Below are 19,750 nucleotides of genomic sequence, written 5' to 3'. Positions count from 1 at the left end.
CTACAATGACGTCCTAATTTTCCCGTCCGCTGATTGGTTGATCAAAGATGAAAAATCGGCAAGCAAAACACGCCTGTAACAATTAAATACATCTGAATTTAATTTAATTGAAATGTTTGCTGTACAGTATTTGACATGTTATTAGCGAGATATCACTCACTCACTCACTCACTCACTCACTCACTTTAAAAATAATCATTAGCCTAATACCTATAGTGCCCGTCATTTTTATGTAATGTCACAATATCAATTTAAAAAAATGCGTATATGACTTAGGCAAATATGAAGTTAAGATAACGAAGTGCACATGTAATTTCGTATTTATTTAGTTATTTTAATTAATTTATTTGTATTTTTTTATTTAAATATAAAAAAATATATTTGTAATTAATTTATTATTATTATTTATTTTATTTTATTATGTATTTATTATTTAAATAAATAAATAGCAATTTTTTTTTCATCTAATGCCTGACTGTGGATCTGTTTGACACGACAGCGTTATCATGCAAAACTTCGTTAAATCCACCAGATGTAATGCATCAAAATAATGAAACAGGTATAGGTCTGTATTAAAAAGCATCTGCATTTGGATCCAGATCAGTTACCAAGAAAATGTTTGGGTTATGAGTCTGCGTCGGATAAGGTAAACCTCCCGTAAAGTCCGCCAAAATACAGATCAGGGTTACAATCCTCCGACTGATTTCTACAATATTTTTTGCTTAGGAGTCTTTGTTGTACGAGATCTTCTTCCATAACAACGTCTTGAGATTGTTGAGAACCAACGAGTGTTGGATCTCGGCCTGCTCCGCCGATCCCCGCAGTGCTATGCAGGCGAACAGTTGCTTCTCCAGCTCCTCGCGAATGTCCGATGGCGCCCCCTGTAGGACATAGTCCTCCAGGACTCGGCAGGCCTTAGCCAAGTTGGGCTCGGCCACCTCGGAGGTGCAGCGCTGCTTGGTGAGATCGCAGGAAGTGAGACAGTCCACGCCGTAAACGCAGTCTGTGTCCTTGTCACACCTCTGCTGCCGGATGGCTTCCTGGAAGGTGGCCTCAGGGATGATGTTCTGGGCATTCGCCACCCTAAAGTCATGGCGCCCGGTGTACCCAAAGTGGGCTGCGCTCAGGTCGCACATGAGAAAGCTGCCGAAGGCCCCATGGAACAGATCCTCTACCAGCTCCAGGAGCCCGATAGAGATCTTGGCTCTGTGGGGCCAAGCAGGGGTGAACCAGTGGTCGGTGGCGCGGCGCACCCAGGCCGGCACCCACGCTGGTGCCCTGACACCGTATAGCGGGGCATTCGGTACCTTCTCAGTCACGTAGAGGTCACCGCAGAAGCCGAGAATCTTGGGCGTGTGTCCGCGTTCCTGCAGCGCCAATGCCAGTAGGAAGTCGTTGAGCTGCAGCAGCGCCCATGAAGACCGAGCCTCCGCTAGGGAAATGTGACCGTCCTTGTTGGCGTCGGCTGCCGCCAGGGCACGAACAGTCAGCTCGCCGAGGTTGGCCTGCTCCTCGTCCACTTTGGCCTGTGAAGAACACACCAGTGATAGACCGATGTGCTTTTTTTCAGCGCCTATACCGATACCGATTATTAGTAGTCATGGAGGCAGATAACCGATATTTCAAACTGATATTTATTGGTTGAAAAAAAAAGGGTAAAAATTGTGGGAAAATAAAAACTCCAAAATTTGACTTAGTTTAAATCCCTTTAAGCACGTTTATTAACCAACTTTAGTGATTTAAAACATGTTAAAGCTTTTTTAGACATTAGAAAATAGACAACTTCGTTTTAAAAGTCAAACAAAAAGTGCACAGAGCTCCCAGGCTCAGTTGCACGTCTTATAGTTCAATGAAAACAAACATCTCTTTAAAGTTTACTAAGGCAAATAGTTTTCTATTAGTTGTGAGTTGCAGTACACTGATAATTTATTTTTAAATTTTGGCAAAGTCTATTTTCTCACTTTCCTCTGCTTGCGGGACTTCTCCCGTAGTGCGTGTGACTTGAGGTGAAAAAGCAAACAGGCAGCTTACTGCTGATTGGCTGCTAAGCAATCAGATGGTGCTGTGGGCGGGCCAATCTGCTTCTGCAGGCAAGGCCACCAGCACAGCTGAGAGAGAGAGAGAGATGTGCGCTGCAGTGGGCCAAAATAAGCCATTTTTTAAATTATCGGCCTTGAAAGTTAAAAAAAAAAAAAAAAGGCAGATTCCGATAATCGGCAAAATGCCAAATATCTGCTCAGATAATCGGCCCAACCGATAATCGGTCTATCACTAGAACACACCCACAACTTTGTCAGATGCATACTTTACCTTCTTGTAAAACATGCCAGCCTCAGCTGGAGTATCCGAAACCCTTTTAACGCTGCTAATCCCAAATCCGCCTTGATGAAAGTTCCTCGTTTCCTGGAACTCCTAGGTTCTGCCATATCCCCAAATGTTTCTGGTCAAGTCCACACAAGATTCTACAAATTCCCGTGCTTTGGTTTATTGTACAATTGTTCTGCCTCTCACCATATCAATTTTTTTGCACAAATTAAGTGAAGGTGGATAATTAACCTGTGGCACACTTGCTGATCTCTCTAAAGCGCCGTGGTTGAGAATCACTGGATTTAAAATGACGCTGCCTACCTTGAGGTGGTCGAGGATCATCTCCCTGAACTTTTCCACGGAGGTCCCCTTAGGGGGGGTGTCGAAGAGGGCGCCGGTCTCCTTCCTGGCCTCCATCTGGCTCCCCACGTCGTAAGCGGAGGCCTCATCCATCTGACACCGGACCACGACTTCCAGGTCGCCCCACATCCCCGAGTACACCTTCACGCCACATGCAGATAAGAAAATGATGCTAAGATTAGGTCGCGTTAGCGTACCTGTTTTGTGGCGCGCGTGCTGAGACACTTGTTGAGCTCCAACGTGTTCTTGTCGCACAAGCTGCTGCAGGCCGATCCATCCACCAGGCCTTTTCTATATTTGGAACACTTCAACACAACATCAGCGTCAGGTGAAATAAGCCCAAGGCCAAATCGGCTGAATGTTTTCTCATCCGTTCGTTCACCGTGGCTGCGGCGCACTGGCGTCCTCGGCACAGCTCCGAGTAGGACGAGTACTCCACGTAGACCACCCAGCTGCCCACCAACACCGCCAGCCAGCTCACGAACAGACACTTCAGGTGGGCTGACGACAAGCGCGCCTACGGGGAGGGATGCCAAACATGTTTGCTTGAGTTCAAGAATTGAAGTTGAAAATGTCTCCCGATAGCGGTGCTTCTCAAATAGTGGGGCAGGCGCGGTGCGATGCTGAGGGGGGCGCGTGCGACCTTTGGGAGCATGCTTTTTTTTTTTCCACTGCACTACAATATATTGGAATTGCAGAGCCACTCCACTAGTTGGCAGTGGCGCTCTCATCGAGTATTAATTGTTTTGATTTTTGGGGATTGAAAATGTATCAATAGCATTTTCTATTGATATCGATCACCAAACTATCGCGATACATATCCATATCGAATTATCGACACAGCCCTAGATGGGTGCACAAATTTATTTCTTCTTGCGAGGGAGGGGGCGTAAAAAAAATAAATAAATTGAGATGCACTGCCCTCTAGTTTCATGAAGTTTTCCTTTTGATCCCCGTTTGCATCATTTGAGACGCCAACCCTGTCTGAAAACCTTCATCTCGAATCTTAGCTCTGGTTTAAAATCGTGCAGGCCACATTAAGCTGGTGCATCCCCGCTTGTTTTTCCTTGCATGGCCGCAAGGCCTCAATCAATTCTTGTGGCCTTCACTTTGCTTTCAGCAGCCTTCACCCGTCCACCACAAACTGGACGGACAATCGCGTATTGATCGTTACTGCCGAGCCGGCTATTAATTAAAAGTGGCTGCTGCCTTTTTGTATGCTGACTTTGTTTAAATAGCACGTATTTATTCTATTTTGAATATTTTTAACGTGTGTTTTTAGGATGAAATGAATGCTCCTGTCGGCGTGAATGGCATTGCTAGTGAAGTGTCCATTTGTGATGTGTTCTTGCGGAGCAGTTGGAGGTGATGAAGAGCAGCGCCTTTGACTTGAATGTTCAGCGTTCATACATTATGGATGACGATGAAGCTCCGAGCTTAATGGGCTCCTAAGGGAAACGTGGAGAAGGAAGAGAGCGAGGTGGACGGGGGCTTCCATGAAGTGATGCCGTTTCTTGTGAGACGCAAATAATTGCGCAAATATCAAACGGCTTTTCAAACCAGTCACAAAAGAGAATTGAGGCGTTTGATTTGGACAAAAGTAGTGCTTTCTATATATATGTTTTTTCTTTTTTTACCATTTTTGAATGTCTGGCTTCTAATTCAATGGCAAAAAATACCACTTCAAAGTGTTGTTAGTCGCCAGCCATAAACTGTTGATGCCAAGTCACAACTTCCTGATCTGTCTCTGATCTCTTATCAAAGTTTTTGGTACTTCCCAGCAGAGCTTCACTTCCGGGCTCAAGACCACCAGGGACTTCTTCACCTCAAGTCACCCTCGTCAAGTACTACAGCTGATCAGGTACCGTAGTGGAACATGTGAGTCTATGTACGTAGAGTGGAAAACAATATGTGAATTTAGACAAATCTGTACATTCATTCCATGCGAGTCTGTGAGGCTTCATGAGTTTTTTTTTTAATCTATATTGAGATCTGTAATTCGACATAATTCGCTACGAGTGAGTCTATCTGAGCCGATGTACTCTAAGTCCATAAAAGTCAGTCAACGCCTCACCGCATGACAAGAGGGATGGATCCTTGCTTCATCATGGAAGCGGTCGCCATAGCAACGGAGATGATCCAACCCCTCCGAGACGTACGTACGCGCTCACACAACGGCTTGACTAACCTGCGTGTGAAGGGGCTTTCGGAAGAGGAAGAAGACGAAAAAGAAGAGCAATCTCCACGGCAGCTGAGCTCTCGCCATGGCCGAGCAGCAAACTGGCGTCAAGCCCACCGGACCACACGTGACGTGACGCACAGCATCTCCCCGGAGGAGGATGCGGAGGTGGTGTGCAGAGAGGCTGCTTTCAAGTGAGGCTCGCGTCTGTCGTGATGCACCCCCTCCGCCTACCCGCTACACCCACACACACACACACACACACACACACTTCCCATCACATTTCATTAAACAAGTATTATAAAACTAGTCTACTAATTAAAACTGAAATATAAACAAAAAAAAAATCTTTTTATTATTAGAAATGAAAGACAAAAACTATTGAAGGAAAGATTATCACAGCCGTCATTGCAATCCTGCCCCTAGTGGATGCAAACAGGATAACAATCCCTGTGATGCATTCGGAAATATTATCCGAGCGTGTACTGGTTCACTCTGGCTGTTCGGAAACTCAGTGTTGCTCAAATTTGTCTTTCGGTTCTTCAGAGTGCACCAAAAGTGGAGTGGCGGTGCGCGCACTCGACACTGTAACTTGGAACCCGCTGCGCTAGTGCTGGCTACATTCGTAAATTATCGAGAGAAGCGACAGCCACTCTCGGGGCACAGGCATCAGAGTGAATTTCCGAACACGCCCTTTAACATATAAAGCATGTACAGTTGCTAGCGTGTTGTGTTACTTGACGTCAGTAGCGTAATTTTAGCACAGATGTTTTTCGCGGGAGATTCTGGAACAGATTAAAAGACATTTCCATTCATTTCATTGTTAAAAGTTGACTTGAGGAACAAGTCCCAATTTCAGGGTTGTTGTCTTGGAGCACACACAGGTGCAGCTATTGAATTTTATTGGTTCTTTACACGAGTTGTGGTTAGCATTTTGAGCTAACCGCGCTGGAGCATTATTTGAGAGATAATACAAATACATTGTTTATGTTAGATCATACAAAATGTTTTATTTTTTGGGAGCGATATAAAAGGCTATGCGGATGACCTAATAGCAACTAAGCCTTGCGTGAGGTAGCGTAAGATTAGCATTTTGAGCTAATGACAAAATGTTGATTTAGAGATGCAGGTGCCTAGAAGCTTATTGATTAACTTTGATTTAAACTATTGTGAATGCAAAACTGACAAAACAAATTCCACTCTGATTCCTTTTGGGCATGTGGCTTAGCATCAAGTATTTTTCTGACTCATATGAGACAGGTTGCTCACACCTACTGTCCTAGTTTTTATCCAAAGTTCTGATTGGCTACGCTGATTTACTGCGATTCTCCCCGATGACAAGCAAAATCGCTTTAGTTTCATCGCCACAGAGAACATTGCAATGACCAGACAAAATTTGCATGCAGCAAGAAGCTGCAAAACTGCTGCGCAAGAGTGCAAAAAGGCAAAGTGGAGGCACAAACGTGGTCATTTCCTGTCATTATGTGTTCAGGATGCTGATTAGCTACAGAGTGGGTGGATGAACAAAACAAGTCGTTAGATTCATCATCTATTGACAGCCAATAAAAACCTATGCAGTGAAACACAACATTGTTTGGATTGATTATTGATTTTCATGCTGAGAGTTGCTTCCAGTCGCTAATTTAATTTAAATAGCCCTTTTCAATGTTTACAAACAATAGTGACGTCAGTGAGATGTGCGCGCATCGCGCACGCAAAAAAAGTACACTTCCACTCCGTTGAGAATGGCCGCGTACGGACAAAACCTCGATAAAGAACCTTATTTAAATAAATTATCACTTTCATACGGAGTTCAGTTACGTGATCCTTACTTGCTACCCGTCGGTGAGTGGCTGAATGATACGTAGCGCTGGCCTCATTTGGAGTTTCCCAACATTTACGTGTACCTGATTAATACGCTAAGTGTTTTCACACACGAGACTCTCAAAGCGTACTAGAGACTTGATGCCTATAATTACGTTGTTTGTGGACACGTTTAGGCGTTTGTTTGTTTTTTCATCAACCTGCTGAAATTTGTGACTATTGACGTTTTGCCTAGTCAAAGACAAGGACAAAAATCTCAGTGGATGCTTCAAATATTAGAACCAACTCTCGGCGTGTTCAAACCCGTCCAGACACGCTTGTTGTTTGAAACGTAATCGTAGTAATTAAACCCTCCAACGCCACCCCCCCCCCCCCATGTATTTAAAGAACCAGTGACACATTTGAATTTCACCGTCTCGTCTTTTTATTTTGCTATAGAAAACATCTTCAATCGTAAAGAACTGCTGTTTAAAAAAAAAAGTCAATTTAAACCTTCTCCTGACATGACCACCCTCGTGCAATGCAAGTATCCATACATCCTTATACAAACAGCACTTCCATAACCAAGTTTGCTCACCAGTCAGCACAATATTTATCTACAGAAGTACAAAATCCTGAATGCCAAATACCTCACATGGACCAATGTCTGGGAAGCGCCTGTTCATCAACCAATTAATGAATCCATTCTGAACTCTCACACACACACGAGAACACCCTTACCTTGCAGAACAGCATCGTGATGTGTTTTTATATACCCTATTCAGTACTAAATTCCATTGCACTCTCTTATTTATTTATCTAATTTATATATTTGTCTGTATTATTGTTGTATTGCACTGGAGAGGGGAGCCCTCTAATCTCGTTGCACACTTGAGTACAATGACAATAAAGGGATTTCTAATTTCTAATTGGTTCAAAATCTAGGAAAAAAGTAGGGGCCTACAGTCCGGAAAATACGGTACGTGATTATTTGTGAAAGTTGTCAACACAGTTAAGGTCAGGGCGCATTTGTGTTTGGCAGGTCTGCCAGGGAAAATAAAATTCATACTGGATGACTCAGCTGAATGGGTCTGTGACAGCCTCTCAAAACAAGGCAAGAAGGTGAAATGTATTTTGTAATATTTGGTCCTCGAGGTATGATGGCAAAAGTATATGGCATATGTATTGTTAAGACATCTGGGAACTTTTTAATGCAAATAAAACAAAACATAAGTATCCTTTAGGGCACACCCAGGTGAAGGAAATCTCCCCAGCAAAGCAGCAGACTTTCTGACGACGTAATGTTCCGGTGTTGCAACACTTGAGTCCAGAAAGTTCACAAAAAGTAAGTTGAAAGAAAACCAAAGATTTGCCAGTTGATTAAGTTGTTTGAGAGCTAGCGAAGAGTCCTTTTTTTTGGTGCTGTTAGTTCCTCGCAGAAACGTAGAGGTCCAGACAACATATCCAACAAAGAGATGAGCACTTTGGGCGGAAACCCCAGAAGAACCGTCCTTATGCAAGCTGACACGGGATCTCCGTCAAGTGTCTGGTACGGTCTCCACATTCTACTGAGGTTGCTCGAGAAAGAGCATAACGTGTACGACGGGTAAGAGCTGGCTAGCATAAACGTGCAGCCGCATGTAGCTTGGCTCCGAGGCAAGGCTGCTGCAGAACATCCACCACCAATAAAACCTGCACGCTAACAAAATACTTGAGGAACCGCCTTGACGAAAATTGCTTTCAAGAGTCATTTGCCACGCGTCACAGTTCCGTGAGCTTCTCTTCCTGTACCACCACCTTGCGGTATGTGGGGACTCTGCTCACGCCGGTTGTGGATGATGACATTGTAATGCTTTGAGCTCCACCGATGTTGCTCATCTGGGGCAAGCCCAGGTCTGGCAATTGGATGCCGCCTTGTTTGATGGAGGTTTGGCTCGTCCTCACTACTTTGCCCGCAGGGATCTTTCCCTCCATTACGGTGTGAGAGCTTGAGAGGGCCCCGGCATTGATCAGGTTGTCAGCACCACTCAATGGGGCAATTTGTCCCCTCGTTAGCGTGGATTTCCCATGGAGTGTCACACTTGGTAAGGTTCCTGCCTGCGTGCCGGTTACCAGCATCATGCCAGGTGCTTGGGCTTGTTTCCCGGACACCACCTTCTTTCCTTTGAACACCATGCCTTGTGTTGATGACCCCGGGTTACCAGTAACCAGCACCAGGCCACGGCCCTGGGCTTGTCCGCCGGATACCACTGTCTGTCCTTGTACTATCATGCCTTGTGTAGGTGATCCAGGATTACCTGCAACCAGCACCATGCCAGGGCCCTGGGCTTGTCCGCCGGATACCACTGTCTGTCCTTGTACTATCATGCCTTGTGTAGGTGATCCAGGATTACCTGCAACCAGCACCATGCCAGGGCCCTGGGCTTGCCCGCCAGACACCACCGTTTGTCCTTGCACCAGCATGCTTTGCGGAGCCGCCAGCATCAGGTTGGTCGCTGGTGCCTCAGCCAGCACCATGGTGTTCTGGACTTGTGGCTGGACCACGTACTGCATAGGTTGCAGCACAGGGGCGGGAGCTGTGTAGTAGACCGGCTGCTGCTGCTGAAGCAGGAACATCTGACCCGGATTTTCCCTCCCTTCGATCACTGTGGTCCTCCCTTTGTTCCGCGTAGTTGTGTTTTCCTTTACCACCTGAGTCACGGTCTGGTCTATTCTGGGGACGACTGGTGGCAGCATGGGCGGTTCCAGCCTCGGTTCAATCATGACCTTTGGGGGTGGTGGAGTCACGTCTGATTGGATCTTTTTGCCACCGCACACCTCCGCCAGAGTCTTGAACTTGGGTCCGAGGTTGTCGAGGAACTGCAGGTCGTTGTCATTCTCCAGCAGGCTGCAGCAGCCCACTGAGCCAGCCAAGGAGCCTTGGCCCTCGTTGTCGTACACCAAGAGCGCATCCTTCACTGCCAGGTCCTCTCCTCCACCACTCATTTTCTATTGAGGGAACACCACAAAGGCATTTATTGGTCACAGTGTATCACAAACGTTATGAGCAGTGGTGGGACGTAATGGAGGACAAATGCTTTGTTGACGGGCTATTTCAGTGTATATTATTTGAACAAATTAAGTCAGGAATTCAATGTATCATTACTTCTGCTTACGTATAGAGTTTGAGTACTTTTGACACCTCTGATTGGGACATATAAAGGGACAAGTCCACACCTGAGCGTAGTACTGTGCAAGGATGTGTTGCGGCAGACCAATGTCATCATAAGCTGCCCCTGATTCTCTTTGGAACTCAGAGTAGAGCCTTCGCTGGTTCCTCATTCCCATTGTAGCATCTCTTTTGATACTGGCGTAATCCTCCTGAAAGCCGTGCATGTTCCTCCCATCCGCGTAAAATTGTGCGTCCTGTTTCTGGATGTCCACAGCATCCACTTGCGTCGGCATGTTCATGAGCGGCACTTCCTGTAATAATTCAGATTTCGTCAGTACGTTTCAAAACCTAAATACAGATCAGAGTATTTTCCAGTACACACCGTGTTCTCTCCTTGGCCCTCTGTGCGGTAATTAATGAGGTTAGATTTGGTGTCAAACGGCAGCTCGGTAAAGTTTCCTGGAAGGCCTGCAGCTCCACCGCATTGGCAGAAGAGCAGTAGTAAAGGGATGACTGCGGGAACAAAAAAATGGTTTTGCTTTGCCATCTACTACTGTATGACTTTTGTGCGCACTAATGATTACTACTTTACAAGTGAGGTTAACTTATTCTAACTCATTCGCTACCATGGATGTTCATATTCATCAACTGGAATCCAACCGTATACGGCCACGGATGAATATAAGTATGTCCTTAATTCTTGCCTCATTTTTAACATGTACCGGTAGTTGTTCTAATAGTATGCGTCAGTCCTTCACTCCGGTAGTGTTCAGAATTGTCATGCAATCGTTTGTGACAGTAGTGAAAATAGAATGAGTTGAGGATATTCAGTTAGGCAAAAATAGTGGACTCAGCCCTCAAGCAAAGAGCATTCCATTCCACCCTGTTTTACTTACGCAGTAGCAGCAGCAGGCCCAGTAGCAGCAGTCCGATGCCTGCAGGTCCCAACTCGGACTTCTTGTTGGGCTGACCTCTTCCACCCCGGCTTCCGCAAATCACTCCATCCTCGCAGGTGCACACCTCGACTGTCACTTTCTGTGGTTCTGGGCATGCCACCCCCTGCGCGTCCTTCACCAATAATTCCACCTCGTGACGACCAGCCCATAAGGATTGTTGTGCTCTTAAGATTGCTGAGGTATCTGCCCACAGAAATTCATCCATGAGATTTAGTTTGAAGATTAAAGTCGACTAAGATCCAAAACCGAGCGGACGTTGTCTCCTCACCATTGAGATGCTCCAACTGCCATTTTCCTTGAGTGCCTTCTGGGATCAATTCAAAACTGAAAGGAGCGCCGTTGGGGAAGTCGTCTTCGTCGACAGCGGTGACGATGACTGTATCATCAGGAATACACACAGTCTCAACGGTACTGGTCAGGGTAGGGCAGTGGTCGTTGAAGTCTTCCACCTGGATTGCCACAGTCCCAGTAGCGGTGCCCGTTGGTCCATCTGTTTGTGGGGAAGAGACCGGCTACTTTCAGTATCTTTTTCTGCCAAGGATGCTACGTTAACCCCAGACCAATACTCTCTAAACCACAATGATGAATTTCAGAAGGGACCTGTGTTGGATGGTTGTTAAATTTCAGGAAGAATCCAACCTAATCATGCTTACAGACATCTGTTAAAGGGAACCGAATCCAATTTGCTGGGGAAAATAAATATCTAAGTCCAATAAATGTCAGGAGGCTGAGATTTGAGGAGAAGACTAAGGCTGCATTCACAAAGACTGGTAGGGGAGTCCTGAGGTGACAACCACAAGGCACACGACTCAAAAGGTCGAGGCGGCTGGAAAACATCGGTTTCCCACAGAATCTGCTGATAACTATTTTTGAAAAGCCAAAGCTATCCACACATCCCCTTCACCACTGCTTTGGGGTTCTTCCCTCCAAACTAAGTTTTAGAGTTCCCTCATACAAAAAAGAGAGGACAAGCGACTCCTTTGTCCCCAGAGTAAAAAAATCGCTAAATTTAAAAATTAATTTACTATTTGTTGGTGTCTTTTACCCTGTCGACAAGACAAGTTTCCTTTTTATGACTAAAACGTATACAAAGGTGGGCTGGTATGAGTCAGGTGCAGATTGCGATCATGTACCGTCAGAAATGCAGAGTACTTTCGCATAGTAGGTGCCGTTCACTAACAAAGTGGACTCTCTGTCAGGCATTTTGTTCAGTCTGATATCTGCCGTCTTTGGGTCAATGGTGAGCCAGTTGTCTGGATCCGAACCTTTGACGTACCTGCAACACAATGCACACACTTAGCCTGATTCAGGTCTGTGTCTATTTTTTTATAGTGTTCCTCTACTACGTTCGGGTTCATTGTCACAACCCCGCTAATTTAATGCAGAATTTTATGCAGTAGTTTTTTGTTGGGTTATTACAGTTTACAGTCTAGTAAGAATTTAGAGTTGCGTGCGTACAGTTTAAGACCACATTTTGCCACAACATGTACCCGTGTCGCCACTCACCTAACATTCTCGGCCGGTTTCCCTGTGTCGCCATCTAGCGCGGCGTAGCGAGTGATGATGTTGTTCATGTTGAAGGTGGAGCTGCCTCCCTCAGACATGGTGATCACTTTGACTTTGGGGTCAAAACGCGGACCCTCACGCTGGTTCTTCACGTTGATTTTGATGGGATAGGTTTTATATGTCGTTCCTTTCCACGTGACTCCGCCAGTTGTAGTCGTCATGCCGCTGCTGAAACCTTGTAACCAGCTGGTACTTCCGCCTCCGCCTCCACCTGCACCTCCCCCACCTCCTCCTCCTCCGCCGCCCCCTCCTCCTCCGCCGCCCCCTCCTCCTCCTCCTCCTCCTCCTCCACCTCCTCCTCCCCCACCACCTCCTCCACCAAAACCTATGTTAGCTGTGTTTGGGTCAGATGGATCAAAAGGTGGAACCATGTTCAGCACGGCAATTCCCAGGTCCAGGTTCTTCACGTCTTCATAATCCACAGCCTGTAACAGGACACACGTTTTCATATACAATGGTCAAGTTCAAAAGTCTATTTACAATATTTGAAGTGAATCCCCGCCTATTCGCGTTTGGGAAGGTTCAAATTCGCCTATTTCCAGATTTCTTTCGGGAGCTTTCCTCCATTATTTGCTGCTTTTGTGCTGAGGCCAAAGTTGTGTCTAATATAAAACTACAAAACTACAGTTATGGCATAATCCTGCGGCCGAGGAAATATTTCCAAGTCACGGGAAGAGTTCCACCAAGTCAGGCCTTGTCAAACAGAAAAAGTAAAAATTTTGAGTTTGGATTTCAAATTACGATTTAAGAACTTGGTTAGTGTTTTAAACAAGGGTTATCATTAGATTTTCAAGAAAGGATTAGGGTATCAATTTAGGGTTTAAAACCAGGATTTCGTCCTGGTTTAAGTTTTCAAGGTTATGTTTCGAATCAGACTTTCTAGTCTGGATTTCTAACAGATGGATGCTGCTTGGACAGTTCCAGCTAATGATCAGCAGAGGGGGTTCATGCCTCAGTTTGACAGAACCAGGACTCGCGCAACCTTCGAGAATGTTCCAAGCCGACACGTTTCCTGTCTCAAAACCTTAATTGACATTTTGTACCTTATCGAGCATGAGGACGCCCTCGTTTTTTGCTGAGTCGGTGATCATGTTGAAGTACCCGGCCTCGTTGCCTTTGACAATCTTGAAGACACTTTTCCAGTTGTCTGTCCCGTGCAGGTCTAGATCTTGTGCTTTGATCCGCATCACCTCCACACCTTGCGTGTTTTCCACGATGCTGCCCTCATACTGCCGGGAGACCACAACGGGACATGATAAAGGCTGTGACTGTGGACTAAGGTCACTATAATCAAGGCATGGCAGTTGCACAGGACGTACCATGCTCTTTTCCAGGGTGGGCTGGTTGTCATTGACGTCGAGTAGTTTAACGACAGCGGTGCTGGTGGCGCTGTTCCCGCCTGGTGCACCGTTCAGGTCCTGACCCTTTACCGTAAGTGTGTACTGCTCCGATTTCTGAAAGGACAAATGGCGGCGTCGGAAAAACACAAGGGCCTAAGTTCAAGGTCGCGGGTTCAAGCCTGGTTTGAGGTTACAAATTTGGGTTTAAAGCCGCGGTCAGAGTTTCAAATAAGATTAAGGGTGTCAAATGATGGTTTCAAGCCTGCGTAGGATAATTTTCAAGGGTTAGAGTTTCAAGGAATGCCCGTATCATACCTCTCTGTCCAAGTTGGTGCGTTTCACGTAGATGGTGCCATCGTTCTCCATGTAGAACATGTCATCGGACGGCTCCTGAGCCACCAGGCTGTAAGTGATCTGAGAGTTGGGATTTCCTGGCTCGTCAGCATCCGTCGCCTTGATTTTCATGACGTACGTCCCTGCAACAAGAAGAGGGCGACCGATCAGACACAGGGCGCAGCAGAATGCAACCCCGCCTAAGCGACCCGTCCACTCACCTACGCCACTGCGCTCGTTGACCGAGCCGGCTGGGATGACCTCGAAGACGGGAGAGTTGTCGTTCTGGTCCCCCACCCGAAAGCGGATGTCGATGTTTTTCTCTGCCTGCCTGCCGTCCATGTAGGTCGCCACGCCTGATAGCTGCAAGCACGGCAACCAGTTAGTTCACACTTTGGGCTGTGCTGTGCTGTACGGCTTTGGTATCGAACCAGGCGCCATCAGAGTTAGGGTTTCAATATACGGTTCCGGGTTCAAGTTTAGGTTTTGAGCTCAAGCCCTTCCAAGCCTGTCAAACGAAGACTGTCAACTCACATTGTACATGCTGTGTTCCTCCCTGTCGAGCTTTTTGGTGAGCTTAATGTAGCCCGTTCTGGGGTCCACCACGAACAGGTGGAAGGGGTACTGGTTGGCACCCACGCCCTCCAGGGAGTACACCAGGTTACCCTTGCCGTCATCAAAGTCAGAGTGGATCTGAAACAGAGTGCCGATGAATACACACCTTTCCTTCTGTGTGCAATTTGACCTCACGGGGGCGCCAAAGCAAATGGCTAACCATCCCTGGTACTGTTCTGTTCCGTACCATATGGTACTGGACTCACTTTAGCCACATAGAGTTCATTGGAGTAGTCTGTGTTTTCCGTTAGAACTTTCGGCGGTGGGACCCAGTGTCTTTTTTGTCTGGGTAAGACTTCATCACTCTCCACCGGAGCAACCGTCTGGAGCTGGGAAAACAATTCACATTGTGACATTCATTTGAAGTATTTATGAACGCGTGTGCGGTTGCCTCATAAAAAAACTGCTGACTATTTTTGCTGCCTTTTCTTTGCATTCACAATCTGCAATTAGAAATGGTGTAGCACACACGTGAGTGTATACACAGATGTTGGCTTGTTCCACAGTCCGCGTCCCAGTTTTTTCATGTGGCCATTTCGCAAAATGAATCGCTTCCCTCAAATATAGTATTTACGGGTGCATATACAGTCTGTGTTTTTCCTCTTAATCACAACTGCAAATATGTATAGTATAATTCTTATGGATGAAAGTACGTACAGTATAGTAATAGTGTCATGTGGCCATGTGTCGTGTCATATTTTTGTGCTGACTATTTCTTGCAAGGTGCTTGACGTTTTGGTGTAGAACGCTTTACTGCTCTACCCGCTGTTGTGTGAGCCCGAGGCTCCGACCCACTGAGGTCCGCCGGCGCTAGTCAGCGGTTGAATGCGGACAAACCTGTCGGGCCAGCAACTGAAAGTTGAGGCAGTGATGAGGTGACAATAAGTCAGGCGGGCTTTACGTGCACGCTTGTCAACAGTCTGCAAAATGGAGTCTGCAGTAGTACGCCAACAATCATGGAGCACGGTAATAAAACATCCCTGTCCATGATATCGCTCGCATGAATTACGACGAAATGCTCATCATGTTCATATTTCTGCAATGTGATGTTCAATCATGTTCATGTTGTTCCCAAGTCTAAACTCCTAAAATCGGAAGTAGTCTAGTCCGAGTCCTAGTCCACCCCTGATACCCGAACATCCCAAAACTCAAACATCCTAGCGTCTTCATGACCATAAATCTTGACGCCTTAACACCCAAACGCACCTCAACACCCAAGTCTAACATCCTAAAACCGTATCCCTGACACTCCAATATCGCAACACCCTAACCGTAGCACCGTAACATCAACCCTAATCCTAAAGCCTCCCTCCGACACCCAAATCCAGCAGTGGATCCGCCGCTCCTCAGGCGACCTACCAGACACACCTGAAGCCAACGGGGAGCGTCCGACACGCCCTAGCTACTCGACGAGCTGTCAACCTGCCTGTTTGCCCGTCTACCTGCCACGCCTGCAAACTGAACTCTGTGCTGGTGCGTGCGCTCTAGCTGAGCAACAGTGACACAAACTCACACAGGCGGGCGTGGCAGCGCATCCTTTGTCTGCCAAAATCATCAAGCCGCCACATGCACTTTGTAAAGAATGTACAGAATCGGCAGGAAGAAACTTTCCCTGAGGGAATTAATGCTTGTACATCTTCGCTCACGTACCATGGTTAACAGGTTAGCATAAGCTAGCAACATCGTGGTCGAAATAGTCGCCCGGACTACCACTCGTGGCCCTAACCGAAATATAAAGTATCCCGAATGTCTTAAACCCTGCTGCTAAACTGTTCACTTTAAGGCTGCACAGTCTACCTAAAAAAAATAAATTAAAAAAATCGTCATTGCGATCATGCCACATGCAATATGCAATGTGCTTGTACCTGACTTTGATCAATCCGATGTAACCTTAAATGCGGATTGTGTTACTAACACAAAATAACTTGGGTGGTTAAGAATACATCGAGGCTGCAAATTTTTCAACCTGAAATTGAGAATCAAGAGAAATTGTTTTCTTCTTGCTCGGGGGGCATAACAGAAAATAATTTAGAAGCACTGCCTTCAGCTCACCCTACACCCGAGAACCCCGAACCCTAACCGTAAACTAGCCAATGCGACTTGGTCAAACGGGCGAAAATTTGCTCCTTCACCGATTTGTATGAATTGCAAAACGTCAACTTGATCCATAAATTTGCGTGACGCTGCCTCGTGACAGCCAATCGGCATCGAGTATATCGCGTGACACGCAATCTCTCTGGAATTGAGTTTACAGCTGTCAGTCAATGTTGGTATCTCTTCTCCGGTTACTTGTGGCGTGAACGATGCAAATTTCTATTACGTGGAACGAATACAAAACCCTGACTCTAACTTGTCCATAAATTTTTCTGAGAGAACCTAACGCTAACCGGACCCAACCCAAATGTTACCCTAATATTAAACTCTTCCAACAGGCCCTAACGACGGTTCAAAGTAACATTTTCCCGTGTATACGGGATATATTGTGGCATGCTAGGAAAGCCGGACTTGCATTATGGTTTACTGCTTCATGTTTTATATTCAAAAGTGAGAACAGCTAAATTTGAGATTGAAACAGTGATACATGGCCTGGTTATCAGCTGATATCAACACGTATCGATATCGATACAGTATCGATACCATAGCTTTTTCAATTCAACATAGCATCAATACGTCATCGTCCGATTTCGGCTGTGTCGTTATCCGACGTCCTACATTGCGCACTTCATAACGAGTTTTACTATGCAAAATGATGTGCTTATCTAAACGACCTCCGCAAATATGTTTAGTCGGGTCATGCTTTTCTCTCGCGGAGCAAAACGCTGATATTTTGGTTTCATAAGACAAAGCTAGACGACCTTGGAGTGTTGAGCAGATTATTAGCCAGCCAACCTGGGAGATGTGATTTCGTAAAACGCGCAATTGTGCATTTTGGAAAGATCCTGAGCTTTTATGGAAACATTTTCCTTTGATCTTGATTGTTAAAAAGCTAACGGAGTCGATGAAACGCTATTTAACATATTTTTACGCGGGCTACTAAATTTTCACCAACACTTTACGTACGTTGATAAAATTGGACTCGGCAGTCGACCTACGTTGTTCCAGTATTTGTCCCCATTGTTACCAAAGTGTTACCAATATTTTCTGCCATGATATTAACTTCATTTCAAACAACATTTGACAGTTATTCCATTCGGATTTTTTTTTTATCTGATGAACATTTTTGCAGTATTTACTTCATTGTGGCCAACATTTGACTTGCATTTTACTCCGTTTATTGCATTTTTACTTATATTATAAACCGTTTACACAATTTTATTCAGATTTTACTCAATGACATCAATTTGACATCATTTTACACAATCTTGCCAACATAATGTCCGTGTTATGGAACAATTTTGACATTTTATCTTCTTTGAACTCAATTTCCACCAACATTTTCAACAAATGACTACTTTTTAAGTCCATTTTGACCTGAATTTCACACCTTTTCCAAAATCTTATCAACATTTTTTGCATTATTATGAACATATTACACCATTTTTACCCCAAATTTGACCAACATTTCACACCTTCTATGAAATTTGATCAAAATCTTCCAAAATTGACTCCATTCTAAACACAGAAAAGCGATGACGATCATTGTTCAACTTGCACCTGCGTTCCCTAGTCGGCCCTCCAGACGGAATCAACCACATTTAAGTGTCAAATTCACACACCCAAACTCTCAACTAACGTTCCACTTTTCCATTTACGATTATTTACATTTTCCGTACGGTTTGAATATGTAACACTTGCCCGGGGAGGTTCAAGTTTCACATTCCAAAATTCCACACCCCTTTTCCTGCGACGGTTAACAACAGTAAAAATGTCAAAAGATGTCAAAGTTGGTACTTACAGCCAGCAAAAGCGACACAAACGTTCTAATCATGACTGCTGCCCGCATCCATGAAATGAGGCCCGCGTCGCTTCCTGATAATGTGAGATAACCCGCCCGGCCCAGGAGGAGGCTTATTTATCAAGGGGAGGAGTACTTTGTCCTCACCACACACACACACACACTCAAACACACCTAGCAGGCAGTGACAGGTTAGTGTGTGTGTGTGTATGAGAAAGCTGGCAGAAATATTTGGCCTCACAGCAGAGTGAGAGAGAACACGTCTGTCCTGTTGAGGCCTCGTCGTTCATTCTTGAACTTGTGAACATGCCTTAAACCGTCTCAAAAGTGATTACAACCATTTCTTTTGACGATTCCATTTTGTTCCCATGCTTGCCGCACTGTGATTATGATACAACAAGCGTAGTCATTAGCCACTTACGCTTTGTGTTTTCTTTGTGCTTATGGGGACAGTAAATGTGTCCAATGTTTGCATTGACAATAAATGCAATCGGAAATGCTTTTCAAATGTTTTTTTTTTTGTTTTACACTATTGCAGACAAAATTGAATAACCTTCCTGCTATTCCGGCATGATGTTTTGCTGCATTTACTAAGTCGCTTTCGCCAACATTTCACATTTCCTTGAGGCGGCCAAGACTATCTCAGGAGGGGTCCATTTGCCCTGAAAGCAAGAAAACTTGAGACTTTAGCGTCGTAACTTTTACGACGACGTTTCCAAGTGTGGGATGTAATCGTAAAAAAAATATGACAGCTCAACAAAAGAGTTTGACAGACTTGGTTGCTAAATGACAACGTGCCAAATGAAAACATACATTTAATTGACCACATTTACAAAAAATATTTCTCGTGCGCATTGCTCATGTAACATTTATTTAGTTTTAGTTTTAGTTCCATGATACATGATATATAATTTCTATACACCTCTCACACACTTATCCTATTCATATAAAAGCTGTTGATGCACCGATCGTGTAACATATTCATTGATCATAATTCCATCAAATTTAATGTTCAACATATGCACTTTTAACGTATTAACTAATCTACATCCTATTTCATCTCTGGGCACATTTTTTTAGGCAAAATCACATCAGGAATGTATTTCTGGTACATTTGGTGAATCTGCGCATGTCAAAACAGTTTGTTCCGATCAAAAGTGAAGTCCTAATTGGATCGATATTTTTAGTGTCCTTGAAAACAGAGTATCCGATCATAATCGATGACTCTGATGGGATTAAAGAAAT

The 19,750-nt window shown here is 45.1% G+C and overlaps 2 protein-coding genes across 2 annotated transcripts; both read right to left on the bottom strand.

The window, feature by feature from the left end:
• Positions 1 to 478: 478 nt before the first annotated feature.
• Positions 479 to 5,035, bottom strand: LOC148324936 (divergent protein kinase domain 1A-like). The gene is made up of 5 exons (XM_088314178.1): positions 4,856 to 5,035; positions 3,050 to 3,184; positions 2,865 to 2,972; positions 2,629 to 2,808; positions 479 to 1,526 (listed from the first exon to the last, which is right to left on the bottom strand). The coding sequence occupies exons 1-5, from the start codon at positions 4,931 to 4,933 to the stop codon at positions 723 to 725; spliced, it is 1,305 nt and encodes a 434-aa protein (XP_088170304.1). The 5' UTR covers positions 4,934 to 5,035; the 3' UTR covers positions 479 to 722.
• Positions 5,036 to 7,908: 2,873 nt separating this feature from the next.
• On the bottom strand, positions 7,909 to 18,648 carry LOC148324935 (desmoglein-2.1-like). The gene is made up of 14 exons (XM_088313358.1): positions 18,506 to 18,648; positions 14,817 to 14,939; positions 14,530 to 14,688; positions 14,217 to 14,358; positions 13,978 to 14,138; positions 13,642 to 13,776; positions 13,366 to 13,551; positions 12,263 to 12,747; positions 11,890 to 12,032; positions 11,025 to 11,246; positions 10,697 to 10,939; positions 10,183 to 10,313; positions 9,866 to 10,111; positions 7,909 to 9,637 (listed from the first exon to the last, which is right to left on the bottom strand). The coding sequence occupies exons 1-14, from the start codon at positions 18,551 to 18,553 to the stop codon at positions 8,411 to 8,413; spliced, it is 3,651 nt and encodes a 1,216-aa protein (XP_088169484.1). The 5' UTR covers positions 18,554 to 18,648; the 3' UTR covers positions 7,909 to 8,410.
• Positions 18,649 to 19,750: the final 1,102 nt, after the last annotated feature.

Source organism: Idiotropiscis lumnitzeri, chromosome 13 (assembly GCF_059441095.1).
Source record: "Idiotropiscis lumnitzeri isolate Australia: NSW breed Sydney's pygmy pipehorse chromosome 13, RoL_Ilum_1.0, whole genome shotgun sequence".
NCBI lineage: Eukaryota > Metazoa > Chordata > Actinopteri > Syngnathiformes > Syngnathidae > Idiotropiscis > Idiotropiscis lumnitzeri.
Note: the sequence above shows the minus strand (reverse complement) of the source record. Positions and strands in the feature narration are given on the sequence as shown.